The sequence below is a fragment of the Pseudorasbora parva genome, chromosome 3 (assembly GCF_024679245.1).
Source record: "Pseudorasbora parva isolate DD20220531a chromosome 3, ASM2467924v1, whole genome shotgun sequence".
Lineage (NCBI taxonomy): Eukaryota > Metazoa > Chordata > Actinopteri > Cypriniformes > Gobionidae > Pseudorasbora > Pseudorasbora parva.
Window position 1 is genome coordinate 11,140,219 of NC_090174.1, and position 22,557 is coordinate 11,162,775.

Genomic DNA, 22,557 nt, shown 5'->3' on the forward strand with positions numbered 1-22,557 from the left:
ATCAGAGCAACGAAGCGGTGTCAACAGAGCTCAACTGCACTGTGTTGCCAAGTTCGCGTTTTTTTCCCCCGCCAGTTGTTTGTCCGCGGGTTGAAGCGACTATTTGTGATAGTCGAGCCATGAGTGCGAATTTTAGCAGGCAACCTTGCCAAAATAACACATTTTACCCCCCAAACACCATTTCTTTCCGGAGAACCCCCCGAGAAGCTATTGTTTAGGGCTAGTAGCTGGCGGATTTTGTTGTAAAAACTTGGTAACCCTGTCTGCACGCGCGCTGGAATAAACGATCTTTGCCGGTGTTGTAAAAAAATAAAAAAATTTAATGATACACAGAGTACTTACCCAACATGATCATCATTTCTGAGAGAAATTGTGAAGGTGAATGCACATACAAACAAGCTCTCCGTTCAGGATTCAAACAAATATAATCCAAGCCCCTTTGATGACGTGCATGATTACGTTACTGTTTATCATCTGTCCGTCATCGTCTAAATCATCATTCCCTGATGATTTCATTGATCCGAACAGTTTCTGTTCGGAGATAATTACTCCTCTATGGAACGAGGCCAGACCGAACTGCCCAGCCTAAAAATGTTGTGGGCGGGGCTAAGTTCAGCTGGCATCCAGGCTAGTGCTTTGTACAATGCAGTGTTTCAAAGCACGTTTCCAGTGTTAATAGGAAAATAATGCAACAGAATTTGATTCAGCTGTACAGCTGCTCTGGAGAAAACAGTGATGTTATCCAGCTCATTTCTATTTCCATATAGTGTCAATGCTGGCAGATCGGTAATGTAGGTGTCCCCAACTGAGCAAGCCAAAAGCCAAAGGCGACGGTGGCAAGGAAAATCACGGTTTAATGTGGCCGACAACATAAGATCTTTCAAACCGGAAAAGGTAATTCATTCCAGTTTCAGAACATAATATTCCTGCTGATTTTCAGAGACAGCTTTTATTTGTGTAATCCTATTTATTGTAACGTTTTTAAATAGTCTATTGTTTAACTAACGGCATCTTAATTCTAAAATTCATTTAGAGCTTTTTGGATTCAACCCACTTTATTTTCCTAATTTGTTTAAGACAAAATGATATTACATTTTAATAAATTGCATTTATAAAGAATGTTTGTAACCAAGCAAATCTCACCACCACCCCCCCCCCTCCCCCATTGACTACCATAGTATTTTTTTCCCCTATTGTGGTAGCCAATGGGGGGCGAGATCTGCTTGGTTACAAACATTCTTCCAAATATCTTCCTTTGTGTTCAGCAAGTGTCATGTTTGTGTTTTTATTTGTCAAGTAGCCAGCTTCAGACCATGAAATCATGATTTCATGACATTCATTTTATTTATTCAGATGCAGAAGTTATTTTACCTTTCGATTTGTCAGCCTTGGAAATGCCAACAGCCTTCCTTTGTTTGACAGATGCCCCCTTTTTTGACAAGCTGCAGAGATTGCCGCTATACTTTCCTCATCCAATTAAAAAAAAAAAAAAAAAAACTTTAAGTTAAGTATTAGTCACACATCTGTCTGGTCTGTGTTAGCACGTGGTGTTTCTGTGTCATGCGTGCTGCTGTCTTCCGTCTTGGCCCCAGCCCTCTTGTTATCTGATTTTTGGTTAATTTGCCCCAACTGTTGTCCCTCGGTACCTTCCTTGTTAGTCAAGTATTTAATCTCCTTCCGTTTTCAGTCCTGTGTGGTTATGTTGTCCATGTTACACCCTGCTGGTTCCTGTTCCTGACTTCTTGTTCCTGATCCCAATTTTTTTTGGTTTCTGTTTGATTTTACTCCCCTTGTGGGTGTTTTGTTTTGATTTTTATTTAATGTCTTTTTTTTCTGCATTTTGAGTCCTCACACCTTTGTCCCATGACAGATCAGTGATGGTATTATTATTAAATTGTATACATAAAATTATTTTTTTTAAATGTATAAAAAATATTTTTTTTTTAATACATTTTTTAAAAACTTCTTCTAACCCTTCTTTTTAAAGATTATTTAGACTTGATCTTCAAGCAATTTTCAGAAACAGGTGCAGTTGTATTGTTTTTATGATTAACTTTATTATATTGTTGAATGAAAAGAATGCTTGGTAGGTAATAGACTTTTTATTTTTAAAATGAGAGCAATAACTGCCTATTCTGAATTTATACACTGTAAAAAAAATATATAAAAGACTTAATGTGCCTTTGAACTACAAAGAAACAGTGCTTTAATGGGAGCAAAGCCACAAACGGCTAATTCTGTCATGTGACACCACATTTATTTGCGTTTTTCGCAAAAGTTTAAGTATTGATCTAGAATTTAGAAGTTAAACTGAAAAAGATTATGTCGGCATTTGCAAAAAAGTATCAATAATTGCCATTTGCATCAGCTATATTGGTAAGCATTTTGATGCTATACACATTTTTCCCCCCGCAAAAAAAAACCCTTGGATGGAAACAGACTGTGATGACACTACTACTGCAACAGAGTATAAAATGGCAACTGTAGAACAATCATCATCTTCTTTGTCTTCAGGAAGCCGTTAATTTGCAGCATGTTAATAAAGGCCAGTACAATGGAACCAGCTCAAAATGTTTCAATTTCAAGTGTGTGCTCATGTGTCAGAGGTAATTCGAGGGGACTTGTGAAGGTTTTCCAGTCAAAAAGCGTTTTGCACATTTGCCCTTTTTCTTGAGGGAAGAAAAAGGGCAAATGCCCTGCATCTTGAACAGAAATGGCAGTAGTGGGGGTTGGCTGAGGAGTTCAAAAAGGGCATGGACCTTTCTCACTCTTCAGTCACCCACTCGAGCGAGCTGCTGGATCAAGATGTGCTATCTCTAGCATCATCTGATCCAGGGATAGCCCTCTACTGGCTTTGAGCCAGGAAGAGCAGGATGTGGCTGAGAAGGGCGAAAAAGATACTGAGCCTGCCTCCCAGCCCGTCTGCCTCGCATATGAGGAAGTGCTGGAGGTCATTTCCCGCCACGTCCCATGGGAAGAAGCAAATTGGTGAAGGCTCAGCTCCATTAAGCCCTTTTCTGTTTAATGTTCAGTGCCCTCTATATTTGTGTGGTTGTGTTAAAAAATGTCAGATTATTTCATTATGTACACATACTTGTCATTTAAGTTACTCATGATGAGTTTTGAAGGTGAAGATTATCATGTGCATGGCAATCCAAATACTTTTATATTTTTTGTGCTCCACGTTAGTGATATTTCACCCAAAAATGAAATTCATCATTAACTCATCCTCAAGTTATTCCAAACCAGTATGAATTTCTTAAGATATTTGGAAGAATGTTTGTAACCAAGCACGGGTGTGTTTCTCGTACAACGACGTAACTCACTGCAGAACTACCAGATGCATCGTTGAAGAAATCAACTAGCTAGTCACGACTGTTTCCCGAAACTCTATTTTTTACAAATCTGTCGTTCAACCACGTTGGTTAATGATGTCACACAAGTGGCAAGGTAAGAACTGCTTTTAAATAATTGTTTTGAGATCAAATACATGCTCGTTTTTTATTTTTTTATTTTATTTTGCTTTATTTCCAGATTTAATCATAGGCTCGTTCTTACGTACTGGAGCACATCCGCACATGCGCACTCTTCAAAAAAGGAGCTTTAAATCTCTTGACAAACTAAAAGACATAAATGACATTTATATGTATTCTAAAAAAAGATACAGATTGTACTAAATGTCTTTCTTGAAGGGGGGATGAAATGCTGTTTCATGCATAGTGAGCTTTTTACACTGTTAAAGACTTGGATTCCCATCCTAAACATAGACAAAGTTTCAAAAACTAATGTTGGACGTTTGATGGAGTATTTCTGTGTTAAAAATACTCCTTCCGGTTTCTCACAAGTTTCGGAGAGTTTTTTTCGAGTATGGGTCAACTTGACGTTAATAGACCAGAAGGTCCTTGTATGGGCCGTACGGGCTCTTCTCCCGGTAGGGTGCGCACGTGCGTGACTAGAGCGAGAGAGGAAATGCACGCCCATAAACACTGCTCTCAGCTGCAGATCCAGTCGTCCGTGAACACTTATGTCGGTTATAGTCCGCGCCGCGCTCCACTTCATTCCTCCACTTTGACATAAAGCGACTTCAACGCTTTAGCACAGCATTCCGGGAAGGCAGCGCTGCATTTGAACCGATTTGAACGCAGAAATGACGGGAAGCTTCACAACATCGCTTCAGTCGCATCGCAAAGTGGATCTCCACACTCCACACAAGAAGTGTGTTTTTGACGGAGCGGTCCCAGCGATAAAGGTTCGGTCCTGCTTTGGAAGCAGCTGGTGAGTAAAACTGCTTCAAATGTCTGTGCTGTTGCTTATCGTCGCGTGAGTAAACATCAGTAAACGACACGATCGCGTGCTTCGTCATTCAAATGCGCTAACGGACTTCATTGCTGTTCTATGTATAACGTTACACTAGTCTGACGTGCAAAACCGTTTTGCTTGCTACTGCTAAGGTTTAGTCGCATACAATAGTCCATAAACCGAATCATGTCCTCATAAACTGCGAGTAAAGACACACAAATGTTGACAGGCCACTAAATACAGTACATACCACAGAGACGGACGTCCTGCTGTTGCTGTTTCTATTTCAGCCTTCGAATTAGATTCTGGATCATATCTATTAGCTGAGATCGATAGCAAGGGTTTCTCCACGTTTGAGGACGTCATCGCTTTGCGCGCATTCGTCATTCTTTAGCTCCGCCCACACGATACGCCTCCAGGCGCTCGTTTTTTTTCCGGAAAGACTCGGTACAGCCCATATTTCTTTTATAAATATAATAAAACTAAAGACTTTTTGGAGATATGAAGGATGCAATACTACTCTATAGGTACTCAAGATTGACATGAGATTGACTGAAACTGTGTGTTTCACCCCCCCTTTAAGTCCACATGTCATGCAAACTATGCTTCTACCCACAGGTCAAGAGCTGTCGTTGCAACCACACAAGTTTGCGAATTTTCGTTGAAATTATGGTTTCGGGAAACACAGACTGGTTGAACTATGCTAATAATGACGGAACTTGCGACCATAGTTCACTAACAACGCTTTTGGCCTTGGTCTCGCCAATTGTATACCATAGTATTTTTTTCCTATTATGGTAGTCAATAGGAGACCTGCATGGTTACAAACATTCTTCCAAATATCTTTCTTTGTGTTCAGCTGAACAAAGAAATATACACAGGTTTGGAACAACTTGAGGGTGAGTAAATTATGACAGAATCTTCATTTTTGGATGAACTATCCCTTTATGTAGAGCAGATTAGTGTCAAACTATCTTGACACTAACTAATATAATATAATATAATATACCACACAGTGTCTTACGAATGTAATGCTTTGTGTTTTATTTTAAAGCTTCAGCGCATGAGGACATACTCTAGGATTTGCTATTGTCTATTTTGCTAAGGTGCAGTCACCTTTCCCAGGAAGTCATTTCTGCTGACCAGATCCCAGTCCCACACCTCCACACTCAGAAGGCTGTCAGCCAGCGCCTCGTCCAGCTCAAACTCAAAACTCTCGTTCCAGCGTGGGTAACAGGACTTCTTAACCACCTGGAGGAAGCAGGGTCATATTAATCAGTAACACGCAGTCAGTACTAACTGTGGCAGAGCAAATCAGAAACTTACAGAGACATGTTCTTACCGCACTCTCGTAGGTTTTTCCATTGTACCTCACTCTAACAAAAGGATCAGAGGCCCCGTTGCGATCCTTTTTTGCAAGATCTCTAGAAACAAAGCCGAAAAGTACATAAAGCTGTTAGACGCAAATCCAAATGTAGCTTATGAAGATATAATCTCGGAGCACCATTCCATCAGTCAATGCCTGATATATTCTCAGACACTAAGAGAATTTTTGTGTTCAATTCAAAATCCTTTGAATACACTGTCCTAGCATTTAAACTTGAATGTAACTCCAGGTTATTTTCATGTAATCCTGGAGTATCTTGTTCCATATTTCACACCATTTATATTTTTCCAAGGGTTACTAATCCAGACAGTATTAATTTGGCACAGTAATTAAGGGTTTTTGTGACACTGCTAATGCCAATTGGCTATCAAAATGACTTTGGGTTCTGTTAACGACACTCGCAAGTGCACTACTCCATGTGGATGGAACGCTTTGTCTAAAAATAAAACAGAAAAGTTTCCCATTCAGTTTCATCATCATACAATGTGCATTATGAATCTTATCAGTAGTATTTTCAATTAAACATATTACCATTTTTTTTGTATTGTGTAATATGATAAAATCAACAAATGGATTGCCTTTATGCCATCTGAAAAGTCATTCAAATGTAAACACACCTTTTGCAAGAATAATTTTTTTTGAAGAAGTTTAGGATGATTTTTTTTTCTTTCTAAATATTTATTCCTAAGTAAAAGAATCTTTAAAGTACCCCTATTATGCAATTTTAAAGGTTCTTAATTTTGTTTCAGAGATCTCCTTCAATAGGTTTACATGCATCCAAGGTCAAAAACACTTTCATTTTCAAATAATATACATTGCAACATTATCAGTGTCTGAAATGTTTCAATAAAGGATTCAGTCTCTCTAAACCCCTTCTATCCGTGAGCCTACTCTCTGCTCTGTTTGGTCAAATGGCCCAGTCTGTTGTGATTGGTTCACTGCTTACAGCTCGTGTCAGAAACAAAAGGGCCATTATCATTAGGGCTGGGGGAAAAAATAAGATTTCTCCATTTTAATTGACAATTGATATTGATTCTTCAGTCCCAAGAATTGATTAGTCATCCGATTTTCAGATAAATTAATGATCAGAGTACTGCTGTGCACCTCCCATCCAATAAATCGCAATAATCTTTGTGCTTTGTTACTATTGATATAAAACAAAGTCCCAGATTTCAAATTACGTCTATTTTATTAGGGAATTCAAAAACATAAATACCATTTTGGCACTGTGGCGCGAGATCGATCTGGTTCAGGTTAAGCCCAAGAGAGTGGCAGCGCAGAGTGCACACAAACTCATCCGCTTTAACACCAGTTACAGTGCAAAATAAACACAATTGAGCATCTGAAAGTGTGTTAAAAGATCGTACAATTTACTGAAATTTGAATCATGTCATATGGAATCACTCAATCAGTGTGTCAACAACAGAAAGGTGTCAGTTAAACAGCTTTTAAACAATGTCATGTAACGTCATTTTACCTCAGAAAAACCATATCCAGTGTCCATAAACTCGTTAGTCAGCTAGAAAAACTAGCTAAAAACGAATTCTAGCTAGGAGCATTTAGCTAAATATAGGCACCATATTACATATTCATTATCATTTTTTAATGTTTTTCAATATTTAATGCATGTTTGAATAAATAAATAAAATGCTGTTTTATGACAGCACCATTTAAATGTTTATTTCACAAAATGAATTGGAGTAGAAAGATTATGTAACAGTAAAGTTAAAAAAAAAACATTGAGTGTAGTTAAAGTGTTTGTATACAAATCAGTTATTTTTTTACCTTCAATATCTCCCATAGATATTGACTCGCCTAGTTGACAGCGTCAATTTAAAGAGGTGGTTGCATGCGATTTCACTTTTTTAGCCTTAGTTAGTGTGTAATGTTGCTGCTTGAGCATAAATAGTATCTGCAAAGTTACAGCGCTCAAAGTTCAATACAAACGCAGATATTGTCCTTTAAAGTTTATTGCCTACAAAAACGGCTGGTTTGGACTACAACAGGCTTCTTACCTGGGTTGGTGACATCATAAACCCTTGCTATTAACATAAACATTGCCCCAGATGTGACTTCTGCCTGTAATGGTAAGGGGCGTGGCATTTCCAGACAACCTGTGCTTGGCACTACAGCCAATAAAAGTACATGAAACTACATTTGGCCATCTAACCAATCTAAGACCATTGCGTTTTTCGGAGGGATGGGCTTCATAGAAGCAGGAAGCAAACGAGCCGTTCAAAGGACAGTGGAGACAGCAGTGTGGAATAAAGGTCAAATATACGAAAAATATGGCGTTTAAAAAAAGAAGAAGAATTAAGACATGTTATACTGCGCCCCATAAACACAACCAAGCCTAGAAAAAAAAAAAACATGGAACCAGCCCTTTAAAGATTTGTATTCCTTGAGAAAATGTCCCATGTATTGTACCTGATATATATCCAAAGTAATCCGGAATCGAATCAAATTACAAGCTTGTGAATAGAAATTGTGAAATGTGTGTCAATACCCAGCCCTAATTATCATATCTGAATTTCAGCAGAAAAACATTAAGAAAAAGGGGAGGAGGCTTCGGCAGAGGGCGTGAAGCTGGTGATGGGCAGAATCCTGGAGTAGGCGGGCACCGGTACCATGGTGGCGCTGACGGTGGGAGGATCCAGGGCGGGCTCCTGACTGCACATCTGGACGGAACCCTGGGGCCTATCGGCGGAGGCGGAACCATGGTGAGGGGAGGAACCGGCTAAACAGAGCATGCTGACGCTGTAGGGGTGCAGGGTGATGGCGCAGCCAGAATCCCGGAAGTCCGAGGCATAGGGTGTGCTTTGCCCGCCGGAGGTCGACCTGGAATGACGAGGGAGTCCAGCTGAGTTTCTGGGCAGATGGGCCACGGAGGCGATGAAGGAGCGGTGAGGGTGACGGGCTGACAGGCCGAGATGGAGATATGGGCCTGGAGGCCTGAGGTGTAGCCGGGGACTCGACCTCTAAGTGAGCTGCTGGCAGGGAAGCCCGAGGTGCGGATGAGCTGCACGGAATGAGCGGCGGTGGCAGAGTCGAGGGGCTGGATGACACCAGTGGTGCCGACAGATCCAGGGGGCTGGCCACAGCCAGCGATGGAGGGATAGGGAGAGACAAGGATACAGGCAGAAGACTTCCAGACAGGACTGGCGAAGAAAATAATGCTAATAGGGTGATGATAATAGGGTGGGGACTAGGGTGGGAAAAGGATCCGTGGACCACAGATTGATCAGGTCTACATCATGGGCATTGAATATCTGGAGGGCATTTTTTGGGCAAGTGTAAAGAGTTTTTCATGGGCCAATGTGAATAAATTTAGATTTAAATTCAAAGAGGCAAGACTATAGGTGATAGTCATTACCACTTGAAGCCAGAGGGCGCTCTTCCAAAATGGACTCATAGAAGTAATAACTTTTGATGTTCTAGGAAATCTCTGAAATGGACAAAGCTATCAAGAAACATTAAAATTGAATAAAAATCTGAAACATTTTGACTGATGAAATGTGAAGACAATAAATACAAAAATTGCGATAATATGTGGTTTTTGTGTGTTTTTCTCAAGCCATCTCAGAGTATTATCAAAAAACAAATTGTGAATAATGCAGTGCTAACTGACATTTGGCCTTCATTAAAGTATAGAAACTATAAAATATATTTCCTGCCTTATTCTGTGATAATAATAATAAAAAAATTAAATTCATCATGACTTCATGCACAAGTGTTTGTACATAAACCAATCACAAAAATGTCACATGTAAAACAAAGGAAACCATATTATAGAATACAAAATTATTGGTTATTGTTCAGCAGTGTATATGATTGCTTAGCCAATTAAAACCTGGTATTACACTTTACATTTCTGTCTCCATAACATCTGAAATGATTTCTACTCCCCTGAATATCTCTATTTATCTGCACTTTGATCTTTGAATCTTTGCAGAGCTTTTCCATTCAAACATTTATATTGCATGAAAGGTTATACACGAAAAAAGCATAACAGAGGTACTTTAACAAACCCTTAAGGAACCAGAATTGCTTAAAGGACATTGTTTATGATTCCATCCATGGATTGATAAAATGCATGGATATACTAATCATAAAAAAAAATTATGAGTTTCCTGTCACAAATCATTTGCTGTTCCTCACCTTGCCTCTAGGACTTGGCAGCACAGTTTTCGTGGGATATCTCCATCTCCCATTACAGAGATCTGGAGGTGAATCTCCCCTTGCACCTCCTCATCTGGGTCAATCTCTGTTAAATTCATCCATCCATCAACACCTAAAAAAATGAAGAGAAGCTTAAAATGAGAATTTATATATCTGCCACTGACATTGAAATGAATAATTTAGTGGGAAATCAAGTTATGGTGGAATAAGTTGAAGAAACAGGGACCCTAAGGCGGTCTAGCGCACAGCGCCACAATTGTGCAAGATTAAGAGCAGTATTATTATGGTATCCACCTCATTACTTTATCTGCAAACACACACACATTGGTTAGGCAGTTGGAATAAATGTAATTTATCATGTCCCTCCTCAGTAACTGTAGCTTTAAGAGGCTTAGGCTAATAGAATTAATGGCCTTTCTGTATTTCTACAGAATGAGCTTACGGTAGACCAAGAGTATTTACTGACATGTTGGACATTTAATAATTGTGTTAAAAATGACTGAGATTTAAGCTTTTATTCAACAAAAATCTGTTTCGTTGTAGCTCTTAAATCTCATTCTCCATTCGGCTATGTTCCAATCAGTCAGGTGACACACAAGTACAAGGATGCAAATTAGATTTGAGCGTTTTGGAGAAAGGCATAATTACTTAAATGGGTTATAAAACAAGCAACATTGCATTCTTTTACAGCATTTGATTCCTTTCCCTTTGTTCCATCTAATGTTAATAATATATAACGTCATTTTCTAAGCTCCATGCTTTAGCAACCTTCTGTGTTTAGAAAATAGATTTGTTGAAGACCATTTTTAGTATTTTGCTGAAAGCTTTACCCAAGGGCCATCAAACCACTTTCTAAAATTGTAAAATGAGTTATTTTGCCTTCACCGGTTCTAGTATGGACATAAGGCTTGTTTAGTCCTGTGGCCTGGTATGTAGTTTTTCCTCTTGATTAGTATTCCAGCGTATCACTCGTCAAGGTCCATTTTTCTTTATTGCTCTGGTGAGTAGCACAAAAATAAATTGGGTCTGCCAAGGAAAACTTTTCCATTTAACTCAATGCTGATACTTTCCATTTATTTTGTGGAACTGAACGTGATAATATCATCTGATTATGCATGCATTTCATATTTTTGTTTGAAGCTCAATTACATTTTTATCTTAAATATACCAGACAATACTTGCTGAAAAAAAACAAAAAAAAAAACATGAATTTTAAGCAGACATCGATCATTTTAGGAAAATGCTGTTTGTTGTTCCTAGGTATTCCTCAAAAGAAATGTATTGAAAAGAAAATGGAATGTAAAATCACTATAATAAGCAACAAATGGTCTGAAATAGCCCATTCTTCAGTTCAATCATCCATTCCCTAAGATGAAATGACAAAACATGACATTCATTCAGATGAATTTGTCCACAAACAAGTGGCACAAATGAAATATATTTTAAGAAAGGAAATGGAAACATGTAAAAAATAAAAATAAAAATTAAGTTAAAGTGATCCAGAAAAAAACTAAACAGCTAAAATATTTTCTAGAAGCAATCTTTCTACAGATACAGTATTCATACAATAAGAAAATGAAACACCTGGTAAGAAGCTTTGACTGACAGTCTCTTGACAGTTAAAGGTCTACCTCATAAATATGTTCAAAACATTTCCCCCCTCACCCCTACACACACACACACACACACACACACACACACACACACACACACACACACACACACAGGGCCAACCTTTAAAGAGTCAAGGTCTCTGCTTCAAACAGATGCTGAGCCACTAGCCAAAATTCTTTACAATAGATGGTGTTCTCCCTTCCCCTGTACACACAGGCTAAATGTTTAGAACCAAAAAACTGAACGTAAATAATAATAACAAGATTTGTATATGTTCTGCATAAAATGAGTGCCCTGTGCAAATGTTGTTGCCAAGATGTTAGCAAGTTATGGGTGGTTTCCATGTTTCGCAAATTGCAAGTTGCAGCAACAGCAAAGATGAGATGATCGATTTGCAGCAGTTATTTTATTAAAGGCAGAATCTAAGGAGATGAAGGAGGTCAAAGCCAGGGAGGCAGGCTAATTAACAGAGACTTCAGTGAGGTTTACACACACAGGTCTTGCTGGCCTACGTCCATTACACCAGGGAGTAACCCCCACCAGATGTAGGCCCACAGTGAGTCAAAGGAGGGAGGATTTATGGTGTAGCTTTGGTAGGGATGAGAGAAGGAACCAGGGGAACGACCAAGACAATGTGACAATAAAAGGTCTTGGACGACAAGGCGGAGACGCGGGGATGACCAAGGTGTGAGCGACCAAAGAGGTAAAGATGTCGTGAAGGAGGACTGAGGTAAATCTGGAGGGAAGGAGGAGCCCAAAGAAGCTAAAAGGGGGAGGAACAAGTTACAGACAACCTGGAAGTCCATGGCAAAGGCAGAGTCAGAGGGACAATGAAGGCTGGTCGAGCTGTAGGTGGAGATAAAGAGTTAACACTCTGGTGAACTGAAAGCCCAATGCGGATCCAGAACGCTAGGAGCAGGCAGCGTAGCGGAGGAGCCGAAGGGCTGAATGGAGCCACCAAAGACATGGCCGAAGAAATGAGTAGCATGGGCTAAAGGTTATAAAACGGCCTCTTTGGCCAACACGGGACAGGTATCATAGACATCATCGCCACGATGTGACAGGCTTAGTGCAGGATGATGAAACAGGCAATGGGACAAGTATTTCACTCTCCTCCATAATTACAAGAGGGCTAGAATTCATGCCGTTTACTGTGGCCTCTAGCGTATTAGCGGGGTTCCACGCCATTCCCTCGTCTCCAAAAGGAAGCCCTTAGGGACAGACGATGTTGCCGTCAGACATTCTGTTGGGCTTGGGTTCAGGGACGATATTGGGCTCAGGCATCGGCTTGGCCGCTGGAAGTGTTGCAGGCTCATGCTCTATGTCTGTGATAGGCTCATTTGTTCCACGATGGGCATTTAAGGCATCTGGCTAGGATCTGGCAAAGAAGGACTCCCCTTACTCAGGGCAATGGGGACCCACACCATGATAAAAAGAATTCGAGAAATTTCTTTGAGGGCCGTCTCCTTACAGGCACACTCTGGTTTGATGGTTCAAATATGCCAAGACAAATATGCAGAGGCTGTCACCACCTGACAACCTCTCTTCCAGGCCAAGGCTTCACCCATTAGAAACAGGTGTATGTTAGCATCACAGATGTATTATTCAAGTACATTAACTTAATTTATATAGGTTTACTAAACGCAAACTTACCTGGGTAAAAAACGAAACCAGCTTCACGCAGCATGCCTCAGGGTGTTGCTATAAAACTATAATAAGATGGGTTTTAGCTAATGTTTTTGTCACATTGCTAAGTGTGCGCTAAAATGTTATGGTTGGCTGTTAGTAGTGATACTTTACTTGGCATGGTGATATTGAAAAAAAAAAAAAATTCAAGGCCAGATTTACTAAACACGGCAAATTAGCATGAGAGCTCAGTTCCATAAATGTGTTGATGGGAGTGGAAACTTCTGCATATGATCTACTGACGATTAATGAATTAAAATGTGATTAGTGATATTAGATTAGGGATTAATGAACACAGATGCAGCCGGATCATTTCCATAATGACCAATGCAATCTACCCGTTAACGTCTGGTTTAAGACTAGATTTTTTTGGGCAGGAACCTAAATAATGGTGCAAACATCAGTGAATTGAAGAGCACAAATCTTGTCATGTAAACCCATGTAAACACTCCTCCCACCAAGTTTATGCCTGAAAGGGAAACTCCTACAAATGCAATAAGGTCAGCTGCAAAAATAACCCTGTCCACACTTTTTCAGTGCTACTTTATCACTGCGCTTCTTTAGTAAATCCTGACAATCGTTATTTAATGCAAAAAGAGGGTTTGCACTGGCGCAATAAATCTGGCCCTTAAGGGTTACTTCAGCGATTAGCATATGGCTTTGTATCAGTAGAAACCCTGGAGTATATTCAAATGATTGTGCTATCCCCCCGCATATCCCCCAGAGACAAGAGATTTATGCCTTTTATTTCTGGAAAAATTCCTCCTATGAAGCAAATTGACGATTGACGAATGTTTGGCCAAAGGCTAAAGACTACAGCCAGCAGAGGGAGCCATTTCCGCATGTTTTGAACCCGCGCGTGGGGGATGGAGATCACACTCAGAGCTCAGCTCGCAGCCTCAGGCACTCATTTAAACGGAGCTATGGTGAGCAATGTAAGTCTTTTAACTTCTCAAATTAATTTCTATGAAAGTTAAACTTGCAAAGGCATGAACTGAAATGCGCCAGACTGAACTCGCGCTGTGAATGTATGGCGTGAGTGTAGTCACGATTACCTCAGCTCTCATCATGAGAGCTCAGCTCATTTATCTGACTCCTGCAGTTAGTGCTCAGTGCTGTGACACTCGCACGGTGACTCACTCATTATATTGAACAGACACGTTCAGTTTTTAATTGTAGTGTCTTCTTCAACTCAGTCACAGTAATCCAGTAGGTGGCTTTGGCAATGGCCTCACAGGGCAGCGAAGCATTCTGGGAATTGTAGTCTTTCATCCCCATGAGACAAAAATACATTTTCTGTCTTTTCTCAGTCTAGAAAGCACCAAATTCAAAAATAATTTCACATTTCTACACTGTAAAAAATTATTTAGAAAAAAAGTTACCTGGTTGCCTTAAAATTTTGAGTTCATTGAAATTAAAATTTTCAGTTAATACAATGAACATTTTTTGAGATTCGACAACCTTTATTAAAAGATTACTAAAAAAAATTGTAAGCATATTGGGTAATAATGTGTGTTATTTCTGATGATGCAGTGAAACATGCCAAATTGTGCTATTTTCATGATTTATCACATTTTTTATGTGGTTCAGATACAAAAATATTTTGAGTTTCTATTTATTAAACTAATTTCCTTCATTGTATCAACTAAAATTTTTAATTTCAATAAACTCAACCAGGTTACTTACTTTTTTAAGTTAAACCACCACAATTTTTTTACAGTGTACTACATTGATGACCCAGTTTAAATACAGATTCTTCCCAGCGCTGAAGTACCCCTTAAGTCTATAACAATAATTTGACAATATTTTGCTAAGTGTATTTTTGTGTTCATATCTGGTTTAGACCTATCCTGAAACTGTCACAAAGCTTTTCATTTTCTCTCTTTAGTTCACAGCAGTGAGAAAAACCTCTTTAAATGATTCCACTGGAAATGTATTTCTTTATAAGGGCATCTTTAAAACAATATGAACTGTATACATTATCTTTTATGTCAATAAAATCAATAAATAAACATACAAGTCTTAATAAACATACAAATGTTCTCCCGGCAGCCACGTAAGACGCAGCGGAGTAGTTTTATTTTTGAAAGGAAAGTGCCCAAAAATATCTGTGTTTATTTTTCCCTTTTTTGTGTGCGTGCATATCATACACGTTTACTGCAAATGGCAGCTTTCATTTAAACACTTCTACACAAATTAGTTGAGCATTCTCCATTTAAGAAACCAGATCCGCAGCATTAAAATGCAGGGGTTGGAGAGGATGCAGATAAAATGATTGAACTAATACACTCAGTGCTTGCACATTCTTCTATTCATCTCCATTCTAAGAATGTCATAATTAGGGACTACCTGCATAATAAGCCACCATTCCGTTGTCAGCTAATTACTCACCATCTCGCACTGTTATTGGTGTGGTTAGACTATGATTTGACTTATAGCTAACTTGAATGTTCACACCCTGTCAAACCAAGGGAAACTTCAGTAGACGGCTATTTTTGTGCTCTGCAGAACGTGTCCTTTCACTAAATGCTATTTCAGAGCCCTTGGAGAAAAAGGTTATGTGAGGCCGTTTGTTCGTTATAGCTGCAGAGGCTAAGGGTGGGAAGAGGACAGATGAAGAGAGGGAAAGAATCAGCATAAAGGCTCATTCAAAAAATCAATGAAGGCTGACTCGTGTTATAGTTACTGTCAGATCCACTTCTTAAAATCTTAAAAACTCTTTGGCTCATTTTTATCATATCATGCATGGTAAGGGCATGTACACTAATGGTCAGAAGTTTTTTAATGTTTTGTTTAAGAAGTCTCTTATGCTCACCAAGGGCTGCATTTATGTTTCTCAAAAAAACAGTAAAACGGTAATATTGAAAATTGAAAATAACTTTTTTTTTTTATATATATATATTTTAAAATATATTCTGTGCTGGCAAAGCTGAATCTTCAGAAGCCATTATTTTAGTCTTCAGTGATTTGGTGCTCAATTATTATTCGTTCAGTTGGTTCAGTTATCAGTTATTTCCACAAAACTATGAAGTATCACAACATTCACTGAAAATAAGGAACTGTTTAAAATCAGCATATTAGAATAAAAAATAGTACACTGTCAAAATAGTAAATTCAGTAGATTTTTGTAAATTACATTTTAAAATACAGTTCTTTTAAACTTTAATATTTTGCAAAAAAATAAATAAATACTGTATAAGATGAGCATAAAAGACTTAAAAATGTAATTATTTCAAACTTTTACACATTATATAGTCAATGACAGCAAATTGTTAGGAACAATATGAGGAACTGTTACGAGCCAGAATCAAACCAGCGTTATCCACATGAGAACCACATCTCAATATGTTGAGAACCGCACTAACCCCAAAGCCACAGCACTGTTAGAGCTGTTGCATCCCTGAAATGGGGCTGGGCAATATTTAACACGCTCTTGATTATCATAGGCTATTGTTAATGCTAACAAGCTTGCTTATCTAAACAATCATTATTATACCCTATCTGTCTGAAACACCAGCATAGTGAACAAAACAATGTTATTTACCTTTTCTATTCCATCAAGGATAGCCTGTGTTGTATGACTAGTCCTCGACACATCATGGGGTTAGAATGAGTGATGCTTTGTTCTATTTTGTGTCATGATAATGGATAACCCTGCCGTGTCCTTGCCCCTTAGGCCCAGTAGAAATGAGTTACAAGCCTAGACAAACACAATGACGCACCAGCACTCAAAATCACCACCTCACAGTAACCCCACCAGAATGTGTGGCCATAGACACGAGGGACTTTTCTACTACAACTATGTCAATCTCATAGTCATCTCATGCTCAATTTTCCTCACCAGTAGTGTCTTATTTTCAAATAAAGATGTACATTTGTCAAAAATTATGTAAGATATTAATGACCATATTTACTCAACAGGGCAAGTTGGCATGAGAGCACAATCCCATAAAAGCATCGATGGGATTGGAAAGTTCTCCTCTTGATCTAGTGACGACGTGCAAATTAAAGAACACAGACGCAGCCGGATATGGTATTTTACATTCAAAGCTGACGTAATGACGCAATTGGTCACGAGACACACGACAGCCAATGCTGTCAAAGCTGACGTGATGTTTCTTCCGGCGGCAATATTTGAAATGTATTATTAATCTTTGGCGGATGGACTCGACGTTCTGATCGCTTTTGGGGATTTTCTTCACACAAATCAATCGTTTGGCCTCGGAACACTTGGGATATTTGTACTTTCTGAATAAATTATGCCTGCAGTCGTATCTGCCTGTTATATCCTGTTTTTTATAATACACAAATGGGTAGGTTTAGGGACGGGATTGAGTTACGCATTCAAAATGTGTCTGAAAATGTGTGTTTGTCCACAAGGTAAATGGATTTATAAACATACTAAATCGTTTTTTTGAAAATGATGTGCATATGCATATGCATTTGATATGCGGTAGGTGAAACCAACATGAAAACAGACTTTATTCTCCTCCCCTGTGTGTGTGTGTGTGTGATGGGTAGGTTTAGGGGCTGTGTGTGTGTGTTTGTGTTTGTGTTTGTGTGTGTGTGTGTGTGTGTGTGTGTGTGTGTGTGTGTGTGTGTGTGTGTGTGTGTGTGTGTGTGATGGGTAGGTTTAGGGGTAGGGGCAGTGTAGGGGATAGAATGTAACAGCGTTGATAAACACGCTAAAAAGCGATTATGCATCTTGATAGCACGCCAAAATGGCATACGAATTGGCGTGTCATACATACGCCATTTCATGAGATCTGTCTGGGAATGGAGAAAAAATATTACCACTTAGCGCCTCCGGTGGACGTTTCACCCAAAAAGTTTAAACACATAATTCGGGTGTTGCAAAAATGTAGGCAGAGTCATGTATTTCCAAATTGAGCCTGGGTTGCGCAAACCTTAGTAAATCACCTTACGTGATTCATTTAAAGGTCCACTGAAGTGCCTTGAAACGCGCCGCATTATTCAATGTGTTGACGTAATTTCCCCTGAAACGGCTCCAGCTGTTAGCAGCTCCTCCCCTTTTCTGAAACAGCCAATAGCGTTTTGTTAATATACAAATTGACTAGAGGCGCAAGAGCGGACCTATCTGTTTGGTAAAGCCAGTTTCCTCTAACACTGTTTACCATCATAATCTCCTCCATATCGCTTTGAAATGCAGCATTTTGTGCAGAACTCAAATGGGACAATATGTATGTTGTCTGCGCGGACTCGCGCATATGATCCGCGCTGCGCTCTCGTGTCTGTGGTCTAAATATATACCAGAGCCGTTAGGGTGTGTGCGCTGCTGTGGTAGGTGAAACCAACATGAAAACAGACTTTATTCACCTCAAAGGAAAGCATATTTACACTGAATTGTTTCCTATCACATATATAGTGTGCTATGTGCCTTTCACCATGTAGAAATTAGTAAATGTGTTAACAACTGACCGATTTCAGCCGCAGCTTCAGCAGTGTAGGGGGCGGGCTTTAGATTCTAGAGAGCATTTTGATTGGACAGAACATTTGACGAGAAAGTGAAGTCTGCGATGATGTCACCAAAATCTGAAATTCGTTTTAACGGAAGCCGGAGACTGTAAATTTTGAATGCTCTTGTCTCCCAAATGCAAATTTTGTCATAGTTTTGGAACATACCCGCTTATTTATAACTTTAAGGCTAACATAGTCATACTAAAACCTAAAAAACTTAAATTTTGATTTCAGTGGACCTTTAAATACTTTTCTCCCATAAATTTTCTGTCATTTTATGATTTGAGGGAAACTCCTACAAATGCATATGCAATAAGGTCATCACTGTCACTGCAGATATTCCGTATCATGGCACATATGGGCCTGGTTTCACAGAAAGGACTTCGATAAAGCCAGGATTAGACCGTAGTTAAATTGGGACATTTAAGTAGCTTTTCTAAATGTGCCTTAATCAAAACACTCACCACATCTTCCAGCTAATTAGGTGCTAAGAACTATATATCAGTACAAAAATATGAAAAAGGTCTCCACTCTAAAAATACTTTATTAATAGCCAAACATTTGTACATCTTTATCTCCTATTAATAATGTATTAATTGAGCGCAGATTTTTTTTTACAGTTCTATAAACGAGCTTTAGAAAAATTAATTACTGGTGTGCATCTTGAGACAAAACAATGGTACTGACTATGATATATTTTAAGATATGCCACTGCAAGTTGCATTCAGTTAAAGGGTTACTTCAGCGATTAGCATATGGCTTTGTATCAGTAGAAACCCTGGAGTATATTCGAATGATTGTGCTTCCCCCCCTCATACCCCCCTAAGACAAGAGATTTATGCATTTTATTTCTGGAAAAATTCCTCCCATGGCGCAAATATCGTCAATTTGCGCCATTGGAGGAATTGTTGGCCAGAGGCTAAAGACTACAGCCAGCAGAGGGAGCCATTCCCGCATGTTTTCAACTCACGCGTGGGGGATGGGGCAGCTGCAGCCTCAGGCATTCATGTTTAAACTGCGGCCAGTGGAGCAAAGTAAGTCTTTCAACTTCTCAAACTAATTCCTATGAAAGTTAAGCTTTCAAAGGCATGAACTGAAAATGCGGCAGACTGAGCATGCGCTGTGAATCTATGCCGCAGACGCGTTTACCTCAGCTCTCATCACAAACTCATCCATGACGGTCAATATATCTGACTCCTGCAGCGTTTTGGGCTGTGAGACTCCCTCAGCGGCTAAATCACATATTGAACACACACGTTCAGTTTTTAATTGTAGTGTCTGTTCTCAATTTTATAAAAATGAACACGGTTGCGGTGGGAAAGTGATCAGTGATTCAGTAATCTAAACTCAGCAAAAAAAGAAACGTCCTTTTTTCAGGACTGTGTATTTCAACAATAATGTTGTAAAAATCCAAATAACTTTACAGATCTTCATTGTGAAGGGTTTAAACAATGGTTTCCATGCATGTTCAATTAACCATAATCAATTAATTAGCATGCACCTGTGGAATGGTCGTTAAGACCTTAACAGCTTACAGAGAGTAGGCATTTAAGGTCACAGTTCTAAAAACGCAGGACGCTAAAGAGACTTGTCTACCGACTGTGAAAAACACCCAAAGAAAGATGCCCAGGGTCCCTGCTCATCTGCGTGAACGTGCATTAGGCATGCTGCAGGGAGGCATGAGGACTGCTGATGTGGCTAGGGCAATAAATTGCCATGCCCGCACTGTGAGACGCCTAAGACAGCGCTACAGGGAGGCAGGAAGGACAGCTGATCATCGAAGTTTATCGTTGAAGGAATGAGCGTTATACCGAGGCCTGTACCCAGTAGTGGGATCGATTCGGAGGTGGGGGGTCCTTCATGGTCTGGGGCGGTATATCAAATCACCATCGGACTGAGCTTGTTGTCATTGCAAGCCTTGCAATGCCTTGCGGTACAGGGAAGACATCCTCCTCCCTCATGTGGTACCCTTTATGCATGCTCATCCAGACATGATCCTCCAGCAGGACAATGCCACCAGCCATACTGCTCGTTCTGTGCGTGAGTTTCTGCCTGACAGCAATGTCAGTGTTCTGCCATGGCCAGCGAAGAGCCCGGATCTCAATCCCATTGAGCACGTCTGGGACCTGTTGGATCGCAGGGTGAGGGCTAGGGCCATTCCCCCCAGAAATGTCCAGGAACGTGCCTTGGTGGAAGAGTGGGGTAACATCTCACAGCAAGAATTGACAAATCTGGTCCAGTCCATGAGAAGGAGATGCACTGCAGTACTTCAAGCAGCTGGTGGCCACACCAGATACTGACTGGTACTTTTGATTTTTGAGCCTCCCTTCATTCAGGGACACATTATTCTATTTCTGTTAGCCACATGTCTGTGAAACATTTTTAGTTTATGTCTTATGGTGTTGACTCTTTTAGTGCTCATAGAAATATGTACACTCATTAAGGTTACTGAAAGTAAAAACAGTTGAAAGTCAGAGGACGTTTCTTTTTTTTGCTGAGTTTAATAGCGGTGGCTTTGAGAGTGGCCGCAGAGGGCAGCGACGCATTCTGGGAATTGTTGTCTTTCATCCCCATGAGACAAAAAGAAGTTTTCTGTCTTTTCTCAGTCTAGAAAGCACTAAATTAAAAAATAATTTCACATTTCTACTACATTAATGACCAATTTTAAATACAGATTCATCTTCCCAGTGCTGAAGTACCCCTTTAAAACAGCCCAAACATGCATTTTAGTCTGGGACTGGGCTAAACATGGACTGTGAATCCAGTGGCTTAACTGGAAAAAAAAAAGTGTATTAAATATAGATGTAGTATTTTTAACTAAGAAAATACTCAAGGAAGTTTGTGGCTTCTCACAGTCACATGACACTCAAGTGTCTTAAATTAGTCCACACACATGATTGTGTGTGACCAAGGGTCTGACTGGATTATTTGTCACAACTTTCTTGCAACACTGATCATCTTACAATCTTTATCTCTTGTTGATGCTGAGAAATGTCTTGTTGGCTCTGTATATGGATTTCCCATTTCACCACAGCGACTGAATAAAGCCCGTAAAAACTCTTTAAGAAATACTCTCTTACCTTGAGGTTTAGCGGTGAGAACCTCCTTACTGATAGACACCTTCCCAATGACATCATCTCGGCTGTGAACAGAACAGTTTTTGAGACTGTAGATTTCTATTGAGCAGAAATAAGTCACACTTTATATTAAGTGTCTTTGACTACTATGGACTAACATTTAAATTAATAATTTGACGTAATGTACTTATTGTGTACATACATGTTTTTTATTATTATACTTAAAAAAAATACCTGCATGTAATTACATCTATAATTATATTATAATTACCAACCCACCAAACCTGTCCCCAACCGTACCTGTATCCCAGCCTAATAGCAGCAAAAGTCTTTTGCAATACAGCATGAACACAGAACAAATGTCACACATTGTACCTAACAATTTTTTTTAAAATGTAAGTAGGCCTACATAGTAGTTAATGACACCTAATATAAAGTGTGACTGACACAAGTCTTACATGAATCAGTTACAATGCTGTTATTATTATGTCAGTAGTTGAAGGTGAAGTGGAAAATAATTAGTTTTCTACATTTTATGAAGATAATACCCATGCAAAAGTCACTTTAATGATGCTAGCGTGTTGTAGGAGGATCCAAGAGTCGATCTGTGTCGGAAATCACATAGGGTCCTATTTTAATGATCTGAGCACATGGTCTCAAATGCATGCCGCAGGTGCATTTTGGGCATGTCCGAATACACTTTTGCTAGTTTAATGACGAAAAAACGGTCTACGTGCCAGGTGCATGGTCCAAAAGGGTTGTCCTATTCTCTTAATGAGTCGGGGGTGTGTTTTGGGCTTAAACCAATCAGAGTCTCATTCCCTTGAGGGAATGCCA

The 22,557-nt window shown here is 39.4% G+C and overlaps 1 protein-coding gene across 3 annotated transcripts in view; it reads right to left on the reverse strand.

Moving 5' to 3' along the window:
* Window positions 1-22,557, reverse strand: part of rasa4 (RAS p21 protein activator 4) — a 62,782-nt gene that overhangs the window by 27,017 nt on the left and 13,208 nt on the right. For all 3 annotated transcript variants that reach the window (XM_067437794.1, XM_067437793.1, XM_067437792.1), the window contains 4 exons: window positions 21,724-21,785; window positions 9,845-9,977; window positions 5,642-5,723; window positions 5,416-5,550 (listed from right to left, as the gene is read on the reverse strand). In XM_067437794.1, the coding sequence (XP_067293895.1) occupies window positions 5,416-5,550; window positions 5,642-5,723; window positions 9,845-9,977; window positions 21,724-21,785 (412 nt within the window). The remainder of the gene's footprint in view (window positions 1-5,415; window positions 5,551-5,641; window positions 5,724-9,844; window positions 9,978-21,723; window positions 21,786-22,557) is intronic.